This window comes from Vicia villosa, unplaced genomic scaffold, assembly GCF_029867415.1.
Source record: "Vicia villosa cultivar HV-30 ecotype Madison, WI unplaced genomic scaffold, Vvil1.0 ctg.004673F_1_1, whole genome shotgun sequence".
Lineage (NCBI taxonomy): Eukaryota > Viridiplantae > Streptophyta > Magnoliopsida > Fabales > Fabaceae > Vicia > Vicia villosa.
The window spans coordinates 20,938-41,894 of record NW_026706489.1 but is presented as its reverse complement, the minus strand read 5'-3'; the positions used below and the strand labels follow the sequence as shown (position 1 = coordinate 41,894).

At 33.8% G+C, this 20,957-nt stretch overlaps 1 protein-coding gene across 3 annotated transcripts; it reads left to right on the top strand.

Moving 5' to 3' along the window:
- Positions 1-4,902: 4,902 nt before the first annotated feature.
- Positions 4,903-18,665, top strand: LOC131642227 (uncharacterized). 3 transcript variants are annotated; one of them, XM_058912498.1, is made up of 25 exons: positions 4,903-5,117; positions 5,561-6,172; positions 6,265-6,389; positions 6,517-6,611; positions 6,713-6,967; positions 7,123-7,207; positions 7,358-7,409; positions 10,581-10,646; positions 11,925-12,082; positions 12,385-12,455; positions 12,555-12,749; positions 12,877-12,915; positions 13,227-13,334; positions 13,744-13,833; positions 14,013-14,088; positions 14,519-14,615; positions 14,731-14,800; positions 14,916-15,092; positions 15,190-15,312; positions 16,223-16,306; positions 16,666-16,850; positions 17,158-17,296; positions 17,551-17,610; positions 17,904-17,975; positions 18,082-18,665. In XM_058912498.1, exons 2-25 carry the CDS (start codon positions 5,589-5,591, stop codon positions 18,193-18,195), a joined length of 3,120 nt encoding a protein of 1,039 aa, XP_058768481.1. In that variant the 5' UTR covers positions 4,903-5,117; positions 5,561-5,588; the 3' UTR covers positions 18,196-18,665. The 3 variants fall into 3 exon arrangements, with proteins under 3 accessions (XP_058768481.1, XP_058768480.1, XP_058768482.1); XM_058912497.1 differs by having other exon boundaries at positions 5,556-6,172; XM_058912499.1 differs by lacking the exon at positions 10,581-10,646 and having other exon boundaries at positions 5,556-6,172.
- The last annotated feature ends 2,292 nt before the right edge of the window (positions 18,666-20,957 follow it).

The window sequence follows — 20,957 nt, the reverse complement described above, 5'->3', positions numbered from 1 at the left end:
TTATATTGTTATAAATTTTATAAGTATTATATTTTACTGTTGGTAAGTATTATCATACTGTTATTTAGGGACGATAGAAGTATTATCATATTGTTTTACCGTTGAGAAGTATTATTAAATTAATATTTATGGACGATAGAAGTAATGAAATATGAATCTTAGCTTCAATCTCTACGGTCAAATCTACTTTTAATAAAACATGAAACTTCTAGGAATGCTGAGAATATGGAAATTTCTTATATAAATATGCTTGTAATGAATTTCAAAAATGTGAGAGTAATTTGTAGATTTTTTTCCTTTTATCATAGCAAATATTGCAATTAAAATGAATGTTGAACAAGTATTTATTTATAAGACTCTTTTTTCTGAACTTATTAGTGAGTGTTGGTCATTTTTTAAACATTTTTCTTAAAAAATTTAGGCTTTTCTGTATCTGTCATTTATTTGACGCTTTAACAAAGTGACATCGACAGTGTAATTCATTTAACATGTACATTTTCAACGGAAAAAATAGAGAAATAAATATGAAAATTCAATCCTATTAATTATAAGCTCGGGAAGTTTTGTAAGATATCGGAATTTTCGAAACTGGATTTTTTTTGCACCTTGTACGGTAACACTTTTGGTAGTTAAAATTTTTTATTTTTAATAAATCAGAACATTGTAAAAGTTTTTCAATAGATAAATTTTTAATTTTTTTACGAACCGGAACACTTAACCAAAAAAATTTTGTTAGTCAAATTTTTAATTTATCGGATAATTTAAAGAAAGTGTAGTTTTCAAAAATTTAATTTAAGTTTTAAAAATCACCAAAATACTTTAATTAAGGTGTCTGATGACTATTTTAAAAATCATTGAATAACTTTTGTTTAAAGCTATTTTAGCCATATTAATGAAGTGTAGGAGTAGAGAAATAAATGTTGGAGTATTGGATAAAGTTTTCTTCACGTGTGAACCACTTTAAACAAATTGACCCATAAAAAAAAAGGAAAAAAACAATGATTGAAAATCCAGTTGTGATAGTGCGACAATGACTTTTTGGCGAAATATTTTTTAATGTAAATAATAGTTTAATTGAAAAAACATTTTTCTCTTGCTTAATGAGAGTAATTCTTGAGAGCTTTATCTTCTTTGTACTCGAAAGAGGTTGAATAAAAGTGTCACCATTATTGTTTTTATATTTGCATCAATATTAATTTTTTTTACCTAAGCTCAACTCACAAAGTGTATTTGCGAGGGAGAAAATTTTCAAGGAGTTCTAACCCCTATCTGAAAATTATTGAAGGAGAGTCTAAAATCCATCTTATATAATATAAGCATCCATGTAAGGTCAACCCGCACTTGTCACACTGAGTACATAAAATTTTGTCAATACTTTGGTGAAACATTATCCAATCTTGACAAACCAATATTAACATTGGATTTTATCCCTTAAGCATTCACTAGTAAAAGATAAATGTAGATTCTAATATTTCTTGATCTCACCTTATATATCTCCCCAACAAAAAAATCGCCATTACTTCTTACTTTAAAGACGGCACCTCTTAATTAACGAGATTTATTATTTCAAATTTGATACAATTCGCTGATTTCACCACCATTACTAAAATCTATGAATGAGATATATCAGTTTAATATGTTGGTTATAGCTAAAAAGCTAATGCAAATAAGGAAATGCAAAAGGTGAGAAACAAGTACCTTAAGTGCATCATTATAAAATGAAAAAATAGGTAAAATCAAATGACACTTATATTTAATCTTTATAAATTTAAATCGTGCATGACATCATCACATTTGGGTAATCTTGAGATTGATCTTACTAGGTTAACTCCTAAGTGTTGAACCATCAAATATTATGCTTCAAAACTTTGAATCAAAGAGTGATATAATAGTTAACCTATGATCGATAGGTTGAAAAGATATGATATACCGTTGAGACTATTGTTGATCTCACAATGATGAAATTTAAAGACGATGTATCTGAGTGTCATCTCTCGACAAAATTGACATCATTCCACAGTCGATGAAGTGGAATCTAATATTAACTACATCTTTTAGCCCACATTTAAGTGATGCTCAGATGAATTAGTCAAAAGGTATACTATGACGAATTAGACAATACAAAGGTTATGTAGAAAATGACATATATATATATAGTTATAAATCAAGAGTACGTAAATTCAATCCAAAAGTTATAACAAGTCGATAAATAAAATATAATCCAAAGTAAATCCATAGTATAAGTTATGAAGGACTCAGACTTATGACCCCATGTTCCTATGGTGCCTCTTGTACTACAGTGCCGCTCGAGCCTACACCATCGTGGCATCTACAATGTTCCTCACCTAAAAACCATCCCGCAAGAGTACTTTGTCAATACATGTTCGTCTAATCTCCATGATATGATGACATATAGACAACACATCAATAACATGATCTGCCATAGACTACTTCTCTTATAGTATCTCCTAATGAGTTGGTATTGATGGATCTCCTGGAGCATCATGCACCTTATAAGGATGTAACACCTAGAAGAACAAGCAAATGTCAATGTCTACGTAGCTCTAGTCGCTTTCATCGGTGATACCTTTTGCCTTCTCTGTTACAAGATGATTAAGATGATCATCAAACATAACACTCATATCTCTGCGTGTTATAGTGGGAGGAACAAACACAAAAGGATATTTGAGAATATACTGCATGTAGCTAAACTAACGCATGACACACTTATGCAGACGAGGAAACATTAGACGTGGCCCATAAGCCAACCATCCAGAGTATAAGACTATGTCGTCAAAGGGGCGCATCTCACGGTGATCGATGTAAGAATGTAAATCTATACTCTCTACTGCCAAGTGATCAAGATACATTATGAACGACTTAGTCACATGGTTCCCTCTAAACGAGGCATATACAGAAGCACGCGGCATATCCTCAGTATAGGTCGACACACGTGAACAACCAAAGATACATGAGAGATGCTAAAGGATTCAAGTCTGAAAAAGTGTTGGAACACGTGAATCATTAGTTAATAACGACATTGCAATAATGTAATGGAAAAGAACACAAACACTAAAATACCAAGAAATATTATCGTGAGTAGTGCGATGCTACTTGTCGCCTATTTCGTTTTCCACATACAAATTTCGAATAACTTAGAGTACAAGTAGATAAAACAAGCGGCCCCCTAGTTGTACTAATTGGGTCAACTTAAATTCATTGATGTGTCGTATGTAGATGACATCCACATAAGTGACACACTTATCCAAAAACATGACAGTGCCAACCAAATACAATATGTATGCTCTTATAACATACGTTCTATGTTGTCATACCCGCTCGTTATCACCAAAAACGTATTGTGCTCTCAGTATCTCATATGCATACATCTTCTTCAAGAATCTAAACCTAGCATAAGACCTTCGGGTGAATTCAATTTCCTCCATGGCAACCTATAGGTCAACTCCCAAATAATCTTCCATTAACTCCAGTGCCTCATATTTGGTAACCCTCCCATGATCTAAAAGTTTTCCCTAATCGGAAGAAGCAGCAGACACGAGACATCGTCTAGTGTGATAAACATCTAAACATGTAGTAGATGAAATAATGACATCTCCGTATGTCATCTCTCCATATACACGTTAAGCACACTATGATTAATTGTAACATATTTGGTCACCCACAAGGATGGCTGCAGAACATCCTTAAACCATTACTCATTAGGATGAGACATGCGAGTAATATTTCACATGTGGTTGATGAATTTTAGCGAATAACGGTCCTGCATACACAAATTAATAAGAATGAACCCAAAAACATAATTTGCTATTAGAACAAACTTAGGTTCAAAAGAATTAATCCAACTAAAGTTTACCTTTTCGTCTTAGATATGTATGGCACCATGTTCCGGGCAAAGAGGCAGCAATGATAAGTATGACGGGTCTCCTCCATACCCTTGAGGTGCCTCTGATGCCTTGTGTACCACTAATGTCTCCTAGGCCTGGGGTGCCACAGGTGCCCCTAGTGTCTGAGATACCTCTAGTGACTTGGGTATCTCTGCTACCTCGGGTGCCTGAATAGGTGAACTCTGCCATCTAATGAAAGATAAAGATAGGGATGCATGAGGAGGGGACACTCGTCTCATATGAAAAGAGGAAGATAAAGGCAAAAATACATGAGCTACAAAAGCTGATGCCTCCGCATCAAACAAGCTAGATGTAACATGAGCATGCGATGATTGAGTCTTTTCCCTCCAAACTAATGCATGTTGTGCAATCATGGGGTGTCTTAATCGGTCTTGTCTATCAACCATAATTCTTGTAAATAAACCACACCACAAGCTTTACACAATGAGTTTAATCCAAAAAAATAAAAAAAATGTAGTCTAATGGACTACGAAGAAGCATCCGCGATTTTTAAATTTCCAAATGTTGCAAAATTTTGGAGACGCATCTTCAAAATTATCTGCAACTCTCATCACCGTCATTGGCGAAATGCACACCTCTAAATCAGCAAAAATAATGCATTGATTGTAAAAAATGCCTATCTAACTCGTTTCTCATTAAGTATAAGCTATCAAACATGTTAAATTTATCCATTTCATAACCTAAAAATTAACTTCAAACACATGTATATAAAATCTCAATAAAATTTATAAAAGTCATTAACTTACATATAGTTGCTTGAAATGAGTTGATGTTGCTTGATGTTGATTGCTTGAAGTTGTTTGAGTGTGGTTCGAGAGAGTTTGAGAGAATATGGGGGGTGCCAAATATAAAAAAAGGGGTGACATGTTAATTTCTGGATTATAGACTATCCATGAATAAATGGGCTAACCTAAGCTGGGCCTAACACAAACTTGACACAACAAGAAACCTACAACGCACGAGGGGGACGAGTGGAACTAGTTACGCTTCCACACACAAACAAAACAACACAATTTGCTTGCAATCGTTTCGTTTCATTCACAACACAATCACCAACACCTTCTCCTAACTTGTGAATTTTTCCATTATCTAAACCTTAACGCTTCTTTCGCACATTCTTTCGCGCTCTCTCTCCTTCCATCTTATGGCCTAACTCTGACCTCCTTCTTCACAATCAACCAATCCAATCAGGTTTTCTTCTTCTTCTCCTCCCTCCCTAATTCTTTCCTTTCTTTGATTTATCTTATTTATCCATGTTTTTATTCTACTTATTGCCAATTATTATTTTTATTTTTGAGTTGTTTTGTGTTGGAGCTGCAACATAGAGCTTCAATTGGATCTTGTTTTTTGTATTTTGAATCCAAACGTTAATTGATATATTGTTCTTTTGATGCTTGTGTCATGATTGCAAAGCTATTCAGATTTTTTAATTGGAAATTTATATAGTTGTTTGCACTTATAGAATGTGCATTTTTTCACAAGGTCCTCTTGCTATTGAAAATGAGTGTAATCTGTGTTTTGTGAATTCATTATTCATATTCTAAGTTTCTGTTTGGTTATAGAACTATCTAATGCTGAACTCTGTTTTATGACCGTGTTAATTATTGAATGGATGTGATTCTTGTGCAGCACAGTAAAAGTTGGAGAAAGGCAATAACTTCAATGTACTTGAGGAGAATACAGTGCCGAGATCGGAGATGGGCTTTGTTGTTGCAACCATCAAAATACTTTTTTAGGCCGAAATTCTCGGATCATCATTGTTTTCAGTCTTTATCACCTAAGACTACCGTGAGAGAATATTCTTCACATGGTGGTATTATCAAAAGAGATCTCTTAGGTTCAGATTCATGTAGTAGTGTTTCATCTAGATATAGTTTTACCGGCCTGAACAAAAGGCCTAGTTTTTGTCTTAGGAGTACTCAGATACGAGGTTTTAGTTCGGAAAGTGATGGAAGTAGTGCAAGTGAGAATAAACAAGTACATGTGAATGATGGAGGTGATTTGGATAAGGGGAAGAATCAGCTAGGTAAGGCTGGTGGAGATGTTAAATGCAGCAATACACATGCACAGCTTGGAGAACAGGATCAGGAGGAATGGCTTCTTAATGAGAAGCTTGCTGTAGAAAGTAAAAGGAGAGAATCGCCATTTTTGACGAGAAGGGATAAGTTTAAAAATGAGTTTCTGAGAAGAATTACTCCATGGGAGAATATAAACATTTCGTGGGACACATTTCCTTATCACATAAAGTAATTACTTAACATTCATATTCATTAACTTTAATGGTTTCTCTTTTCTAAAATTTATTGTGGACCTGTGTCGTATATTTCCATTTGTGTAGTGAGCATACGAAAAGTCTTCTTACGGAATGTGCTGCTTCCCGTTTGAGACATAATAAGCTTGCTTCGTCTTTTGGCACCCGCCTTGCATCTTCAAGTGGAAGAATATTGCTTCAAAGTATTCCAGGTCTGTAATTTATTCTACAATCTTTGTCCTTGTTTATTCCGGATGCTATTGCGCAGCAGATATGACTCACTAGTTTATTTTAATTTTTGTCTTGATTGTTGCTGTTTATTCTGTCTTTTATCATCAGGCACTGAGCTCTATCGGGAAAGATTAGTTAGAGCTCTTGCACAAGATTTACAAGTACCGTTGTTGGTGCTTGACAGCAGCATCCTTGCTCCTTATGTAAGTTGCCGAAGAAATTAGAAGTCATTCAATGGTTTCTTATTATAATAGTACCGGTGCTAGAAAGCAAAAGAGACTATATCATCTGAATTTTTATGTAGGATATTGATGATGATCAATCGTCAGACTATGAGTCTGATGATGATAATGCAGAATCTGGGGATGAGGGTGGTTTAGAATGTGAGAATGAGGATGATAACGATGCTAGTAATGAAGAAGAGTGGACTAGCAGTGCTGAAGCGAAGTCAGATGCAAGCGATAATGAAGATGCACTAGCATCTGCTGAAGCAGCTCTTAAGAAAGTTAAAGCTGCTGTTCAGAAACTTATCCCTTACAATGTTGATGAATTTGAGAAGGTATATGCGTTATACAATTTTTTAGCTGTATTAAAATGAAGTATCTGGCAGCCTTATATGACAGATAGACAAGTTATAAAACGTAATTTTTTTTCACAAGGACTATATGACAGATAGTTTGAGATCTCACCCCGCACCCCATAATCTTTTGGCAGATGGTGACTGGAGATGAGAGTCCCGAGTCATCGAATTCTGATGATACCAAGTCAACTGATAAATCTGGATCTCAGCTAAGAAAAGGTAACATGTTCAGCTAGGTTGAGCTTTGATCATACACATGAGCTTGCATGTGATTTTCTATTCTTTCTACCTGCAACCTATTTACATTCATTTTCTCATATGTATGGACATTCACATAATTGCCTATTACTGATTTATTATATTTTTTAGGTGACCGCGTGAAGTACATCGGCCCTTCTATTAAATTTACAAATGATGATAGGTAATAAAACAATTCTTCCTTCTTTCTTATACCCTTAAGATAGGAGATACTTACTTCGTGGTCCACTGTCTCCTACAATTTTCATTTTTTATGCGTCGAGACATTCTTTTGATTTATTGAAGAAAACATGTCACGCTTTTTTGATTCAAGTGTAGACGAGCTTGCTTCCCGATTATACTTTTGCTGTCACACGTCAGTATGGCTGACATTGACAAATAATTGCGGCAAACATTTTTTGAGCAAACGGATGGACAATTTGATGATATCTTGAGAAGAACAAAAGCAGTAGAAAATGAACGGAATCATAGCTTCGTTTTTCTATCCAAATAAAATTATCAAACCTATTAGAGTGAAATTAATAAAGATACTGAAGGATGGTAAATATGTTCCTAAGTAGAAAAACCAAAAGAAAACAAATATGACAAAGAAGCACATAGTAAAGGTGTTCACTTTTTGCCTATTTGGCTACTATAGAATATGAAATTTCTTTGAAACAAAGCCATAACATCTAAGAAATGACATATGCACAAGCACAAATCAATTTCATAAAATATGGAATGACACATCATTAAAGAGACCCCTAGTTAATACAAATATTGCACTAGAAAATCACATAAACGGCATATTGGAAGTGATATAGGCCATACTTTCATGGATTCTCAATGGCATTGGGATTAAATTTTGTGGGACTCAAAAATCTGTTATAAATGAATTTCTTTATTCCTTAATTAATGTTATGTACTTGTGTCAAAGACAGAACACAATAAGTGACCTTATATTCATTTACAAAACATTTGTTTTTGCTCAAGTAATAACAGTTGCTGTGGGCATGATCACAATGTGCGAGTGATGATTATCATATTGTGCATTTTTTTCACGCTTGTTACTACGGCAGCGACAACATACATTGTTGTAGTTATGGTAATTCTGTTAATTATTGAGGGCTTGGTGGTGTTTATTGAAAGTCCCACTCAGAATTAAGAAATAAAGATACTGTCTAATGTTTATAAGTCTTGGGCAACCCTCGCCTACCAAATTGGTTTTGTGGTGTTGAGTTAGGAACGAAGTTCAAATTCTGAAATGGTATCAAAGTCTATCCTAGCATTTGTTTGTCCACGCTCTAGATGTTCTGTTCTGGACATGATGATGGATGTTGATATCCATGTTATTCTCTTAGGATTTAGGTTGAGCCTAACTTAACCATTCAAAATCGACATTTTAAGGTGAGGATTCCTTCCCCCACTTATAAACACATGTTCAGACCATATCTCATATGACGTAGGACTCTTAACCTATCCCCTCACGCCAATGTAGTCAAGATCGAGATCTGGGTCGTAGGATCGTAAGATCTTACGATCTTTTATTGCCTTTTAGTGCTAAGATCTTGCAAAAATCTTTTTTGTGTGCCTTTGTAGTCAAGATCGAGATCTTTTAAGTAAGATCGTAAAAATCATAGATCTGGTACTGTGTTGTTGGGCTTTCTAACTTGGTCATATTTTTTAAGTGAACTCAGTTTTTTTGTCTTACTTAAAGTTCTGTCTTCCAAACCCTAATATTAAGAAACACAAAACGGCTGCAGCTTCTTCCTCACGATACTTTCCTCCTTTCTCCAAAAACAGAAAACTTTTCACCATCTTCGCCATTCTTCTCCCCCTGCTATCATCTTTGTTCTTCTCCCTCTTTTCATCATCTTCTTCCTCCCACGATTCTGCCCTAATATTGAACTTCATCATCTTATTAAGCTACTTATTTTGAGCTTGATCTTTTGAGTTTATTAAATTAGGGATTGATGGTTATGAATTATTAATTAAATTAGTTAAATATTGTGATTTATAGGTTATCTTGTTCAAGTATTATAATTTTCATGCTTTTGTCTATGTGAATTTACCATTTTGCCCTTTGGTAAGATCTTAAGTGCCTTGCTACGATCCTGCTTTTACGATCTTTCACAGGCCGTCCGATCTTACTTAAGATCCCGTGCTTGACTACCTTGCCTCACGCTCAACACTATTGGATTTGATGTGTGGATAGCTGAAATTTCATAGCAGGTGGTCCAATGAATCTTGGACATAGACAAACTTTGATACCAATTTAAAATTTAATTCGGGCCTAACTTAACCTTATAAATCCAGCTTGTAAGGAGAGGCTTGCCCCTACTGATAAACATATGTTGAAGCCATATTTCATCTGATGTGGGACTCTAAACATTTTCAAATCACAATAATACACATTTCAGATGTCTAATCTCGGGTGTGAAGGGACGTGCTGAAAGTCTCATATTAGTTTTGTGGGGTCGAGTTTGGTCACAACCAAATGTTTAGAGCAATGTAGTTGGATGGTGGTAGACTTGACTTATATGAATCCCAAATCTAAGTTATTTTTCGGTTTCAATTGTGAAAAAGAACTTCTTTAATTGCAATAGTTCTTGCATCCTAATTGCTTCCATATTCTGATTTATTTCAAGATGCTAGGAACATGTATCTTCTGTTTCTATGTTACGAGCTCGTGATGTGCCACAGTCCTTTGAAGAGCCAATCTTCATATTATAATCTGATTTTTAAAGTCAACTAATGCCTTGCATTATCGAAGTGTGTATATGGTCACTTTACTTTCCATTGGATGTTTTTCACTTGTTCTTTTATCTTGTGGTGGAACTATTGTTTCTATTTTTTTTATTTTCTGAGAATCTTGTGGTTGAATTATATGTATTCCAATAATTGGTGAATGTTTTTATTTACATGGATTGCTTTAAATAATGTTTTGCTTTTACTTGGTTACATTAAGTTCTCGGATTATTTACTTCAGTGTTTGATGTAAGTACTCAGGTAGTGAGTACAAGTCATGCAATTCTCAACTAATGCACAGTAGTAGTTTTGATGAATGTCTCTGAGTGTAGTACTATTAATACTTACGTAGCCATGAAACCCATATTTTGTCCCAAAAAATGTTTTGAAACCTTTGTTTTGATTTGAGTGAAACACGAAGTGCAATAAAACTTGGACGAAAGGCACTATAAGGCAATAATGAGCAGGCTCTCTGATATTTTAAGCACTGCAGATGTGGTTATAAGAAAGTGGCCGTGACTCTTTCTTGTAAAACCAATGCATCATCCCCATAGGACTTGATTGAGATACCACTCACCTGACATTGGCATATATAATTTTATCACAGGATCAAACTGGGGAAGATACCGACGTCTGATGGTCCAACTAATGCTTATACTATTTTACCTGAAAGGTGGGTATTTAAGTTTTCCCTCTGTGCAGAAGTCAAACTCTTAAATGCCTTTCTTGCCTCTTGGCATTTTCTTAAAACAAATTTATTTTAAATATTAAACATTTTTGTGCGGACCAAAGGCCGATCCGTTATAGAAAGCAATTCAACCCATCAAGGAATTTTATAGCCGTATGTATGTTGGAAATCATTGTTTATATTGTAAATATTTGTAAATCCGAGTTAGTCATTGGTTTTATTGGGATCAGGGTTTGAGTTTTGAGCATTTACTCCTTTTCTTTTTCATTTATCATATTTAATTCCCTCTGTTTTATGTCCTTGTGCCAGTCTATAGTCCGCCGTAGGTTGAACCCTGATTAACTCTATCTGTTTCTCCTTTCCCTATTACCTATTTGTGCACATTGTTATAATGCAATTAAACTTGTTGCTAACTATAGCTGTTCATGTGAATGCAATGTAACATCTGTGTTGACAAAGGTTTCTGCTTCTATTTTGGGGGTGTTAAAGGTTTCTGCTATTTTTTGCTGTGTGATCTGATACGTACCTAATAACTATTTTGTCGGGTTGTCTACTTGATTTTCCATTGAATTGGGAGGTATATATCATCTTATTTCCTTATTTAATTGCTTTGAGGAAGTTTTATGAGTTCCATAATGAAATGGTGCGACAAGGGGTCTGAACAATAACGGAAAAATAGATTATGAATTAGTTTGTATTAATAATATTTACAATTTCTATTAGCATCTGTGGGATAGTTTGATTATTCATGTTGTATATTTTATCAGGGCAGAAGGCATACTCAATGGCTTGCCTTTTGAGATGTATCTCTAACTGTGCATTTTTGTACATCTACACTTTTGTTATTCTTTGTTATTAAAATTCCAGAGGATGAAACATCTTGCCTTAAATATAATGTTGCATTACATTCTATTTGTATATTACAAATTTTGTAATATTCATAAATTGTGATTTTATATGTTGCTTCTTTGGCCGTCTTGTATGTTTTTTCCGCATGTATCTGTGTTTTCCTTTTCTGGTCATTGGTTTTATATCTGATACTAAGGTGTAACACTAATTGCTAGTAGGATATTTAAGATTCATTTTTCTTCTGTCTTATGCCACAATTAAAATCACGGCGAGGATTTCCTTTAATATCACCCAAAATTATTTTTTATTGATATCCACAACATATTGCAAATGAGAATTATAGGTGTAAGAGAATCTTATAGCTTGCAGCTATTGTTTTTTTTTGGCCATTAACCAACTGTTTTTATATTGCAGGGTTTCAATTTTAAATAATGGTCAAAGGGGAGAGGTATACGATGTAAATGGAGATCAAGCTGCGGTTATCTTAGATGATAATGTAGAGAAGGCCAATGAGAATGAGGTCGAGAACCCTAACAATGATCGTCCAAAAGCATCAGTTTATTGGATAAATGGTACATTTTTCTTTTTCAAAATATTGAAGAACTTCAATTTTTTAACTTTAAAGTCAGCTTCCTTTTATTTTCTATGTTTAGGTGATTGTTAGGAAACATTTTTATATATCAAAGATTGAATTGTTGAAGTAGTAGTTTCTATTCTAGGACTTAGAGAAAGTTTATAGAATACTATGCTTGATAGCTCCAAAGCTATTTTGATATAAGTATGTAGACTTTACTCCTCCCTTATGGATAGTAAATATGTTGTTCTCCTGACTATAAGCAAACTAAGATTTTTTTATAATTAAATTTTCAAACAGTTAAGGACATTGAGAACGATCTTGATGCTCAAACACAGGATTGCTACATAGCAGTGGAAGCTTTATGTGAGGTATAGTGCTCTGGTAATTTTCTATTTTTTTGAAATCTCATAATAAGGGGATTAAAATATTTCATGATGATAGGTGACATACGAATATTGCTTTTGCAGGTTTTGAATTCCAAACAACCTCTTATAGTATATTTTCCGGATAGTTCACAGTGGTTGCATAAATCACTTCCTAAGTCAAGCCGAAATGAGTTTTTTCAAAAGGTTGAAGAGATGTTTGACCGGTTATCTGGCCCTGTAGTATTGATTTGCGGGCAAAACAAAGTTCATTCTGGAACAAAGGAGAAAGAAAAATTTGTAAGATTTTATTGTAATTTTTTCCCATGAATATATCCTAAATATCTGACTCTAATGCATTAATTTCATTTAGAAAATAATATCATTTTAATAAATTTTCTTCATGATCACATGCACTGTTTGACAGACGATGATACTCCCAAACATTGGACGTGTTGCTAAGCTGGTAATGCTTTCTATCTCTCTACAAATATACGAATTCCTTTAAATATTTCATTTCTTATATTGCTTTTCATGATCCCATGCAGTTGACGTTTGTTTGTTATCCTAATTTCTTATCTATTCTTCATGTCAATTTTATGCCGTCCAAGTGCAATTGTATTCTGTCCTGTTGTTTGTCAGCATTATCAACTGTTGAATTGAATATGGACTAAGAAATCTGTGGTTAATAATGGAATCATAACTAGAGAATTATGGAAATCAGCTAATGATTTTTTGGGATCCTATTAACAAATTTATTTTCATATTTTCTTACAGCCTCTTTCTTTGAAGCACCTGACTGATGGATTTAAAGGGGGAAAGACATCAGAAGAGGATGATATTAACAAGCTTTTCTCTAATGTTTTGAGTGTACATCCACCTAAGGTAATTGTTTTGTATTTCATCCTCATAAGGTAATCACGATGAATCACCAAAGATAATAAATATTCTTGTCTATACCACTATGAAGTACTAATACTTTAAGGGTTCTGACACATGTCAAACACCATAATATTAAACATTAAAAGTTTTAACGTCTCAGTACACCATCTCCTTTGATACTGTACGAACAATAGAAACATTTTCACAAATTAAATTGGCACTTGCAATTCTTCAAGAAATTAAAACAGAAGTCATATTTTAGTTTAGCTGTCTATTGGATTTGTGTATCCCTTAATTTAAGGTTGTAGATTAAGAGTTATTAAGCTTTTGCACGATCAGTAATAAGAATGACTCTATATTTGTTATTTGCTGTTTATATCATGGGTTCATTTGATATTCTGCATGTTCACAGGAGGAGAATCTACAGGTAGTATTCAAAAAACAACTCGAGGAAGACAGGAAAATTGTGATTTCTCGTAGTAATTTGAATGAACTACGAAAGGTAGTTCTCAGTTTTCTAAAGCATACTATTTTTGTTAATGCATGGACACCAATAGTAAACTTTCCTTTTTATAGAGACCAAATATATATCCATAGCGTGTCGTCCTTGAAGTATATATTTTACTAATGCGTTTTACTCACTCAATATTAAGCATTTATAGCTGGATTTTCATGTTGCAGGTTCTTGAAGAACACCAGCTATCATGCGTTGACCTCTTGCAAGCGAATACTGATGGCATCATTTTAACAAAGCAAAGTAAGAGATTGTAGTTAATTTCAAAACTGTTTCACTTGTGATCTTGTATGCTCTATTATTTTCTTCCTCATTGATTGTATGTGTACCTTCTAACATAAAGTGGTTGAGCTGGAACACTTGAAGGAGTTCGAAAACAAGGGCCAGGGTTCAAATACTGGACACTAAGATAACATACTAACAACTAACATTTGTTTGTAAAAAAATGTTCCCTAAGAAATACTGTTCAGGAATTAAAAAAATCGGAAGTATTTTTGAGAAATACAACATTTAGTACATAGGGAACTTTTAGCTAAAAGCTTTATTTTGTCACTAGGTACTTGTACTTTTGAATCTTTGACAAGTTCCCTATATAGGCAATAGTTAATGTTTTCCATCATCAAACTTCAAGTGCTTACATTTCATGATTCGTGTCGTTTAATTTTGTTTTCAGAAGCTGAGAAAGTGGTAGGCTGGGCAAAAAACCATTACTTGTCATCATGCTTGCTTCCTTCTGTTAAAGGAGAAAGATTGTGCATACCTCGCGAAAGGTATATGTGTAAATCCTATCATTCTATTCTATAAATGTAATCCGGCGATATTTTTTAATAAGCAATCAGGCAGAATTGAAAGTGCATTTGTTTGTTTTTTTCCCCTTTTGTGAAGTCTTGAAATTGCAATCTCAAGGATGAAAGGCATGGAAACTATGTCACGAAAACCTTCTCAGAACCTCAAGGCATGTGATTGTTTGTTTTGCTGAACTTATACATTATAAGTGATCATAATAAGTTCAGCGCTTTTTTTTTTTTGGTTATCTTTTGTTGATTTTGATCACATAAATTTTGTAACAGAGCCTTGCAAAGGATGAGTTTGAGAGCAATTTCGTTTCATCGGTTGTACCTCCTGGTGAAATTGGGGTGAAGTTCGATGACATAGGTGCTCTTGAAGATGTTAAGAAGGCACTTCAGGAACTTGTTATTCTTCCAATGAGAAGGCCCGAGCTTTTCACTCGTGGAAACCTGTTGCGGGTAATTGTCCTTGTTTCTTGTATGCATTCTGAGTGTAACCAAATCAGTTTTGTTCTCTTAATTTGTTGTGTGTAATACATTTGATAAAATTTTTCAGCCCTGCAAAGGAATATTGCTTTTTGGTCCTCCTGGAACTGGGAAAACTCTTCTGGCCAAGGCACTTGCAACAGAAGCCGGTGCAAATTTTATCAGCATAACTGGTTCGACCCTTACTTCAAAGGTAATTTTGATTTTGATATACATGCTCGAAATGAATTTAACAATTTTTTTTTTTTTGCTTTTGGTAGAGTCCAATGGCATCAATTGATCCACATGTCTAACTCCACCTAGTGAGGTAGTTTTCAAGAAAAAAAACATAAAACCATTTGACTCAAAATTGCAGCAAAGGAGTCCAATCTCTTTTCATTTTCAAACAATGTGCCCAAGCATTAGTGTAGAGCTAAAAACACAAACCTGTTTGATAATAATCACAAGGAAACGAGAAACCGTAGAAAGCTTCACACTCCTTTCTAATCAAATACACTGAAGAACTTGCATAAATTAATTCAAATATTTTTAGCATAGAATGAGAATAAACTTAGCCGTAAGGACAGACCTATAAGATCTTAGCTTCCTTAAAAATACACTCTCTGTTTCTAAAGTAGACCGTAACATTTACATGGTTAAAGCTGTAGGACTTTGTGAGTTCTCATTGTCTATAACATGTTACTTGTATCAGTCCTATTAAGTACAGGTCCAACAAAAAATTTGGCCATAAGGGAAATTTTAGACTTCCAAGTGGATTTGTCAGTACAGTACAATTGATTATGAGAGTGGAATGGGTTGAGCATAGATGACTAAGAAAACACATTAAGAAATTTAAAATAGGTAACTTGAGTAAAAAGCTAATAGGCTTACAATTAACTAGTTTTTTTCTTAGAGTCCAGCAGTTTGTGGGTTGGTGCAGGGGTACCAATTTAGTAGGGTTGTATTTTGCTTCACTTTAACTTTTTTTTTTTTGCTTATAATAATGTCCCTTTGAGTTTTCTCATTAGTTTTGTTGTATTACTTTTTCCTAAATTTTATAAAGGGGCATGAGTTTCTTCTGTATTATGTGATATCTTTATTTATTTGTTTCTTTGCTGATACAGTGGTTTGGAGATGCTGAGAAACTAACCAAAGCACTTTTCTCATTTGCCAGCAAGCTTGCACCTGTCATTATATTTGTTGATGAGGTGAGTGTCTAAATGCATAATTTCTTTCATCTTTAGTTTTGCTTTTATAAACATGCATGGTTTACTAGAAATAGAATGTACTTTTTATAGTACATTGAATTTTGCGGCCATACCAATCTTTTTTGTCGCTGATATTTTTGTTGATTTGATAAGGCAACAGAAAAAATTGCAATTCAAGAATTTGAATATTACTTTTGAACTTTAAAGACTAACAATGTCTATTTTCCACGGCACATCTAATGGTGCTTGTAAAAATTTGAAGTGATAATTTGAATATGTTGTATTGAAGGCTACGCATAACAGTTTATCTAACTCTCACAAATTAGAAAATTGATTTCTGACTAGAATCCATATTGTAGGTTGACAGTTTGCTTGGTGCTCGAGGTGGTGCTTTTGAGCATGAGGCCACTAGAAGAATGAGGAATGAGTTCATGGCAGCATGGGATGGATTGAGGTCCAAAGAGAATCAAAGAATCCTCATTCTTGGTGCAACAAACAGGCCATTTGACCTTGATGATGCTGTTATCCGTCGTTTACCAAGAAGGTAAACTATAAGATTTCGCGTAGAAAAATTGGATGAAGGGTTATGACCACATCTTCTGTTCAATTATTGCATTTTTGAAAGTAGTGAAAACAATTATGTGACACTTTTGTAATTATTGGTGAAAGCGGGAAATGCTTTTTTAAACTCAAATCAATCAAGTCCTACTTTAGAAATTGAGGGTCTTAAGACTCAAACTGTTGAAGTTAACAGGATTTTTTTCCCAAAAAAAATTATACCCACACAATCTTAAAAAGTAGATAAGAAAATGAAGCATTGCTAATTGTGCTGTGCTTGTATTTTTGTGTAGGATCTATGTTGATTTACCTGATGCTGAAAACCGAAAGAAGATTCTAAGAATATTTCTTGCAAAAGAAAATCTGTACTCCGATTTTCAGTACGACGAACTTGCTAACTTGACCGAAGGATACTCTGGCAGTGATTTGAAGGTATATATTGTCAAGTGCAACTGAGTAGAAAGTAGAAACTACTATTTAAGGCACCGCTATTCTTGATCATGTGAGGTATTTTGTGTATGTGTTGGGGTAGGGTTTGTGGAGAATGCTCCCATATTTTACCTCTCATCCCTCTTATTCCTCACGTGGTCAAATCATACGTTTCTTTTGCTAATAATATTCTCTGGTTATCCGATTCAACTATCAAGTAATACAATCTCATACTGCTTCATGGTTATATTTGGCAGAACCTCTGTGTTGCTGCAGCATATAGACCTGTTCAAGAGCTCTTAGAAGAAGAAAGGAAGGTATGGGGATTATAAAATTTGTCTTAATTGATAAACGCGCTGTAAATACAAGAAAATTGCTCCAATTTCTTGTAATGATTTTTGTTTTCCTATATATAAAAATTTCACACACAAATTCACGTTGGTTTTAGATAAAACTAAAAAAAACTATGAAAAAGTTAATTAAATTTGTTTTTGATCCCGGTAAATATTTGAGTCCTTTTGTATACACGTGACTTCATGCTTGTCACCATCTAATCGTATTTGTTTGCCTGGTAACTAACATGAATACTACTATCTTCTGGCTTACACAGCGAGACAATGATACTACAAATTCAGTATTAAGGCCTCTTAATTTGGAAGATTTTGTGCAAGCAAAATCCAAGGTAAGTAAATTTTTTTTTATTACGTTCCTATCTGAAATAAAAATTGCGGAACATATTCCTTCTTAGTTTTCCAAACATGAAATGAGCGACATGTTAAAATGCGCAGGTTGGTCCATCTGTTGCGTATGACGCAACAAGCATGAATGAGTTGAGGAAGTGGAACGAAATGTACGGCGAAGGCGGAAGTAGAGCAAAATCACCATTTGGATTTGGGAGCTGATTTTGAAGGAAGGGTTCTATTACTAACTTTTCAGCAATGATGCTTATATCAAAGCAATTTACAGAAGTAAACATTGCAAAGGAGCTCTATAGATAGATTTCTACTTTACACTATTAAGTGACCTCTCCATTTTTCAGCAATGTATTCCCTTATTCATATGGTTCAAGGTGAATTTTCCCTATGTTTTTGCCTGGAAATATTGAGTAGTATAAGTAATACTATACTATATTTGTAATGAAAGATAGGCAGCCTCTAATTTTGTTTAGGAGTATATAGCAGTAGGGGTAATTTCCCCAACTATTTTTCATGGTAGCAATGTTTAATAATCGAATATCTTTGTATGAAATGTGGTCAAGATACCGTTGCCAACTGATAGATTGAGGTTGGTTATAACTGTCAATATCTTTTGTCATCTTTCGAATCATGTAAGATCATTGTGAGACGAAAATTGGCTTCAAAAATTGAATTTTCCCCCCTTGTCCAAAGATACTAACAAGTTGTCATGAAAATAGATTTTCATTCTTCCTTGTGTACTACATACTTATTTGTTGTAGATTTAATCCTTGCAACTAATGTAGAAGAGTTTGCAATATAACAATTTGATGCAAGCCTAATTCATATTCAAGTTGCATGAACACACTCCCGCAAAACATGAATGAAGACGCTCATGAGATTTTCAAACCATAGCCTTATATATGGGGAGTACTCTCTTCACCTATGGGGTGTTTTCTCACTATGGTGAAAAAGTCACAACTGTCTCTAGGCGACTGGAGTGCTTTCATCAAATGATGCATATGGGCTGAGCCATTCCCATCCCAAGTGGTGGCCCGATTCGGCCTGGCCTGGTCGGAAAGAGATTCACATAGAGACTTTTGCTATCCGGGAATCTCTTTCTATGTTAGCTAGCGGGGGCAGGCTTTCCTATGATAGTCCCGCTGCGGCCTGCAGATGTATCTTCGAACATTCAAATTTTACATATTTATCAACGCATATAATGGTGAGTCACTTTGCTAAAATTTAATTTGGAGATGCATCTCTCAATTAATATTAAGATGAGTCCGGAGATATATCTCTATAACAACTCTTAATTCAAAACTCAGTGAATTTTACGGAGATAAATCTAACGAATATGAACTATTAGGTCAAACCAAAAACAATTACAGAATATTGGAAAAACAACACAAATTAACATCAAAATGTTTAGTATTGCATAGATAATCGTTAACATAAAATAAAGATTACATTTCATTACAAATGAGTGGTTAAGAACATTAGCAACATCTTTAGAATATCTTTGGTTGATCTTGCAATTGTTGCATCCACTTCAATCGAATCAGTTAGTGAGTAACGATAAAATGTACTCCACATTAACTTTAAATCTTCAACCGTCTTCAATTCAATCTTGGTGAAACATATCTGTCATTCGTTGTCAATTGAGGAGGATGAACGATACTCGGGGTTGACAACTCTTTGATTTTCTTGATATTGTAGGAGAGTATCTAGTTTGAGTTTCATATCGACGAGAGATATGTCTTCGAAGACATTAAATTGAAGTGAGGGTTTTGCACCATTGAAATCCACAAATGGGAGATGAAGATGTATATTCCTTCTAGAATGTGTTTTTATAAAGAACATGGGATGAAAGACCCCATATTTATAGAAATATTATATCAATTTGGACCTTACAAACAATATCCTATCATCAGGGCACATTTTAGATATTGCCAAAACATCATTCCACAACAAACTATCTACATCCATCACTATATATTTTGTTCTATTGTGAAAGCATTTACCATGAAAATATTTGATCAAGATAATGAAATCTTGGAACTTAAAGAAGCTTGAAAAAATTCTCTATGAAGGATTGCAAGTGCAGAAAAACAATTTTCACTTGTTGGAATAGATAACTTATTAGAAGTTGGATGCAAGCAAACCATTCAACTTGAAAAGAATGCGCACAAAAGGTATGTAACAAAATCTGGATCACAACAAAGATTTGTTGTTATCCAAGAATAACAATGACGATGATGAATCTAGATTTGTTGTAATTAATGTATTTTGATATTCTGTGTAAACAACGTATTTTTTTTTATAAAAAAAGCTTATTTACCTCGGTTTTTGTCATAATCAAGAGGATAATTAAGCGTGTTTATTGAGGATATTTACCGTTCTCAAACAAATATTTTTCCGTCCATTTAATGAGTATCAACGCTCAAAACACTACCATTACTGATCCACGTGAAACCTAAAAGACATCCATTTTAAAAACATTATGAATATAAAAAATTGATAATGAAACATGAAATGCTTGAAACTATCTACATCCACCACTATGTATCTCGTTCTTTTTCTTATGAAAGCACTTGCAATGTAAAGTTCTCTATGATGGATTGCAATAGCACAAAATTATTTGGGTTTAAAGTTTGTCTTCTTATTAGAGCAGAAAACCATTTATTTATTTAACCCTTATTTGTTTTATATCAGAAATAAATGCAAGAAAAAACCATTAAGAATATACTCGCACCAAATATTTGATCTTCTCTAAAATTCAATGATTCGAAGATCTAACATCTGATCTTCGTTGACAAATTAGTTTTTACTTTAATATTCTGTGTAAACAATGTAATATTCTGAGTAAACTATGTAGTTTGTAAACAAATTAATTTATTAATATTCTATGTAAACAATGTAACGAGTATTTTTAAAAAATAATTTATCTTACCCCTTGGTTTTGTTCATAAGCTGACAGGAATGTGGCG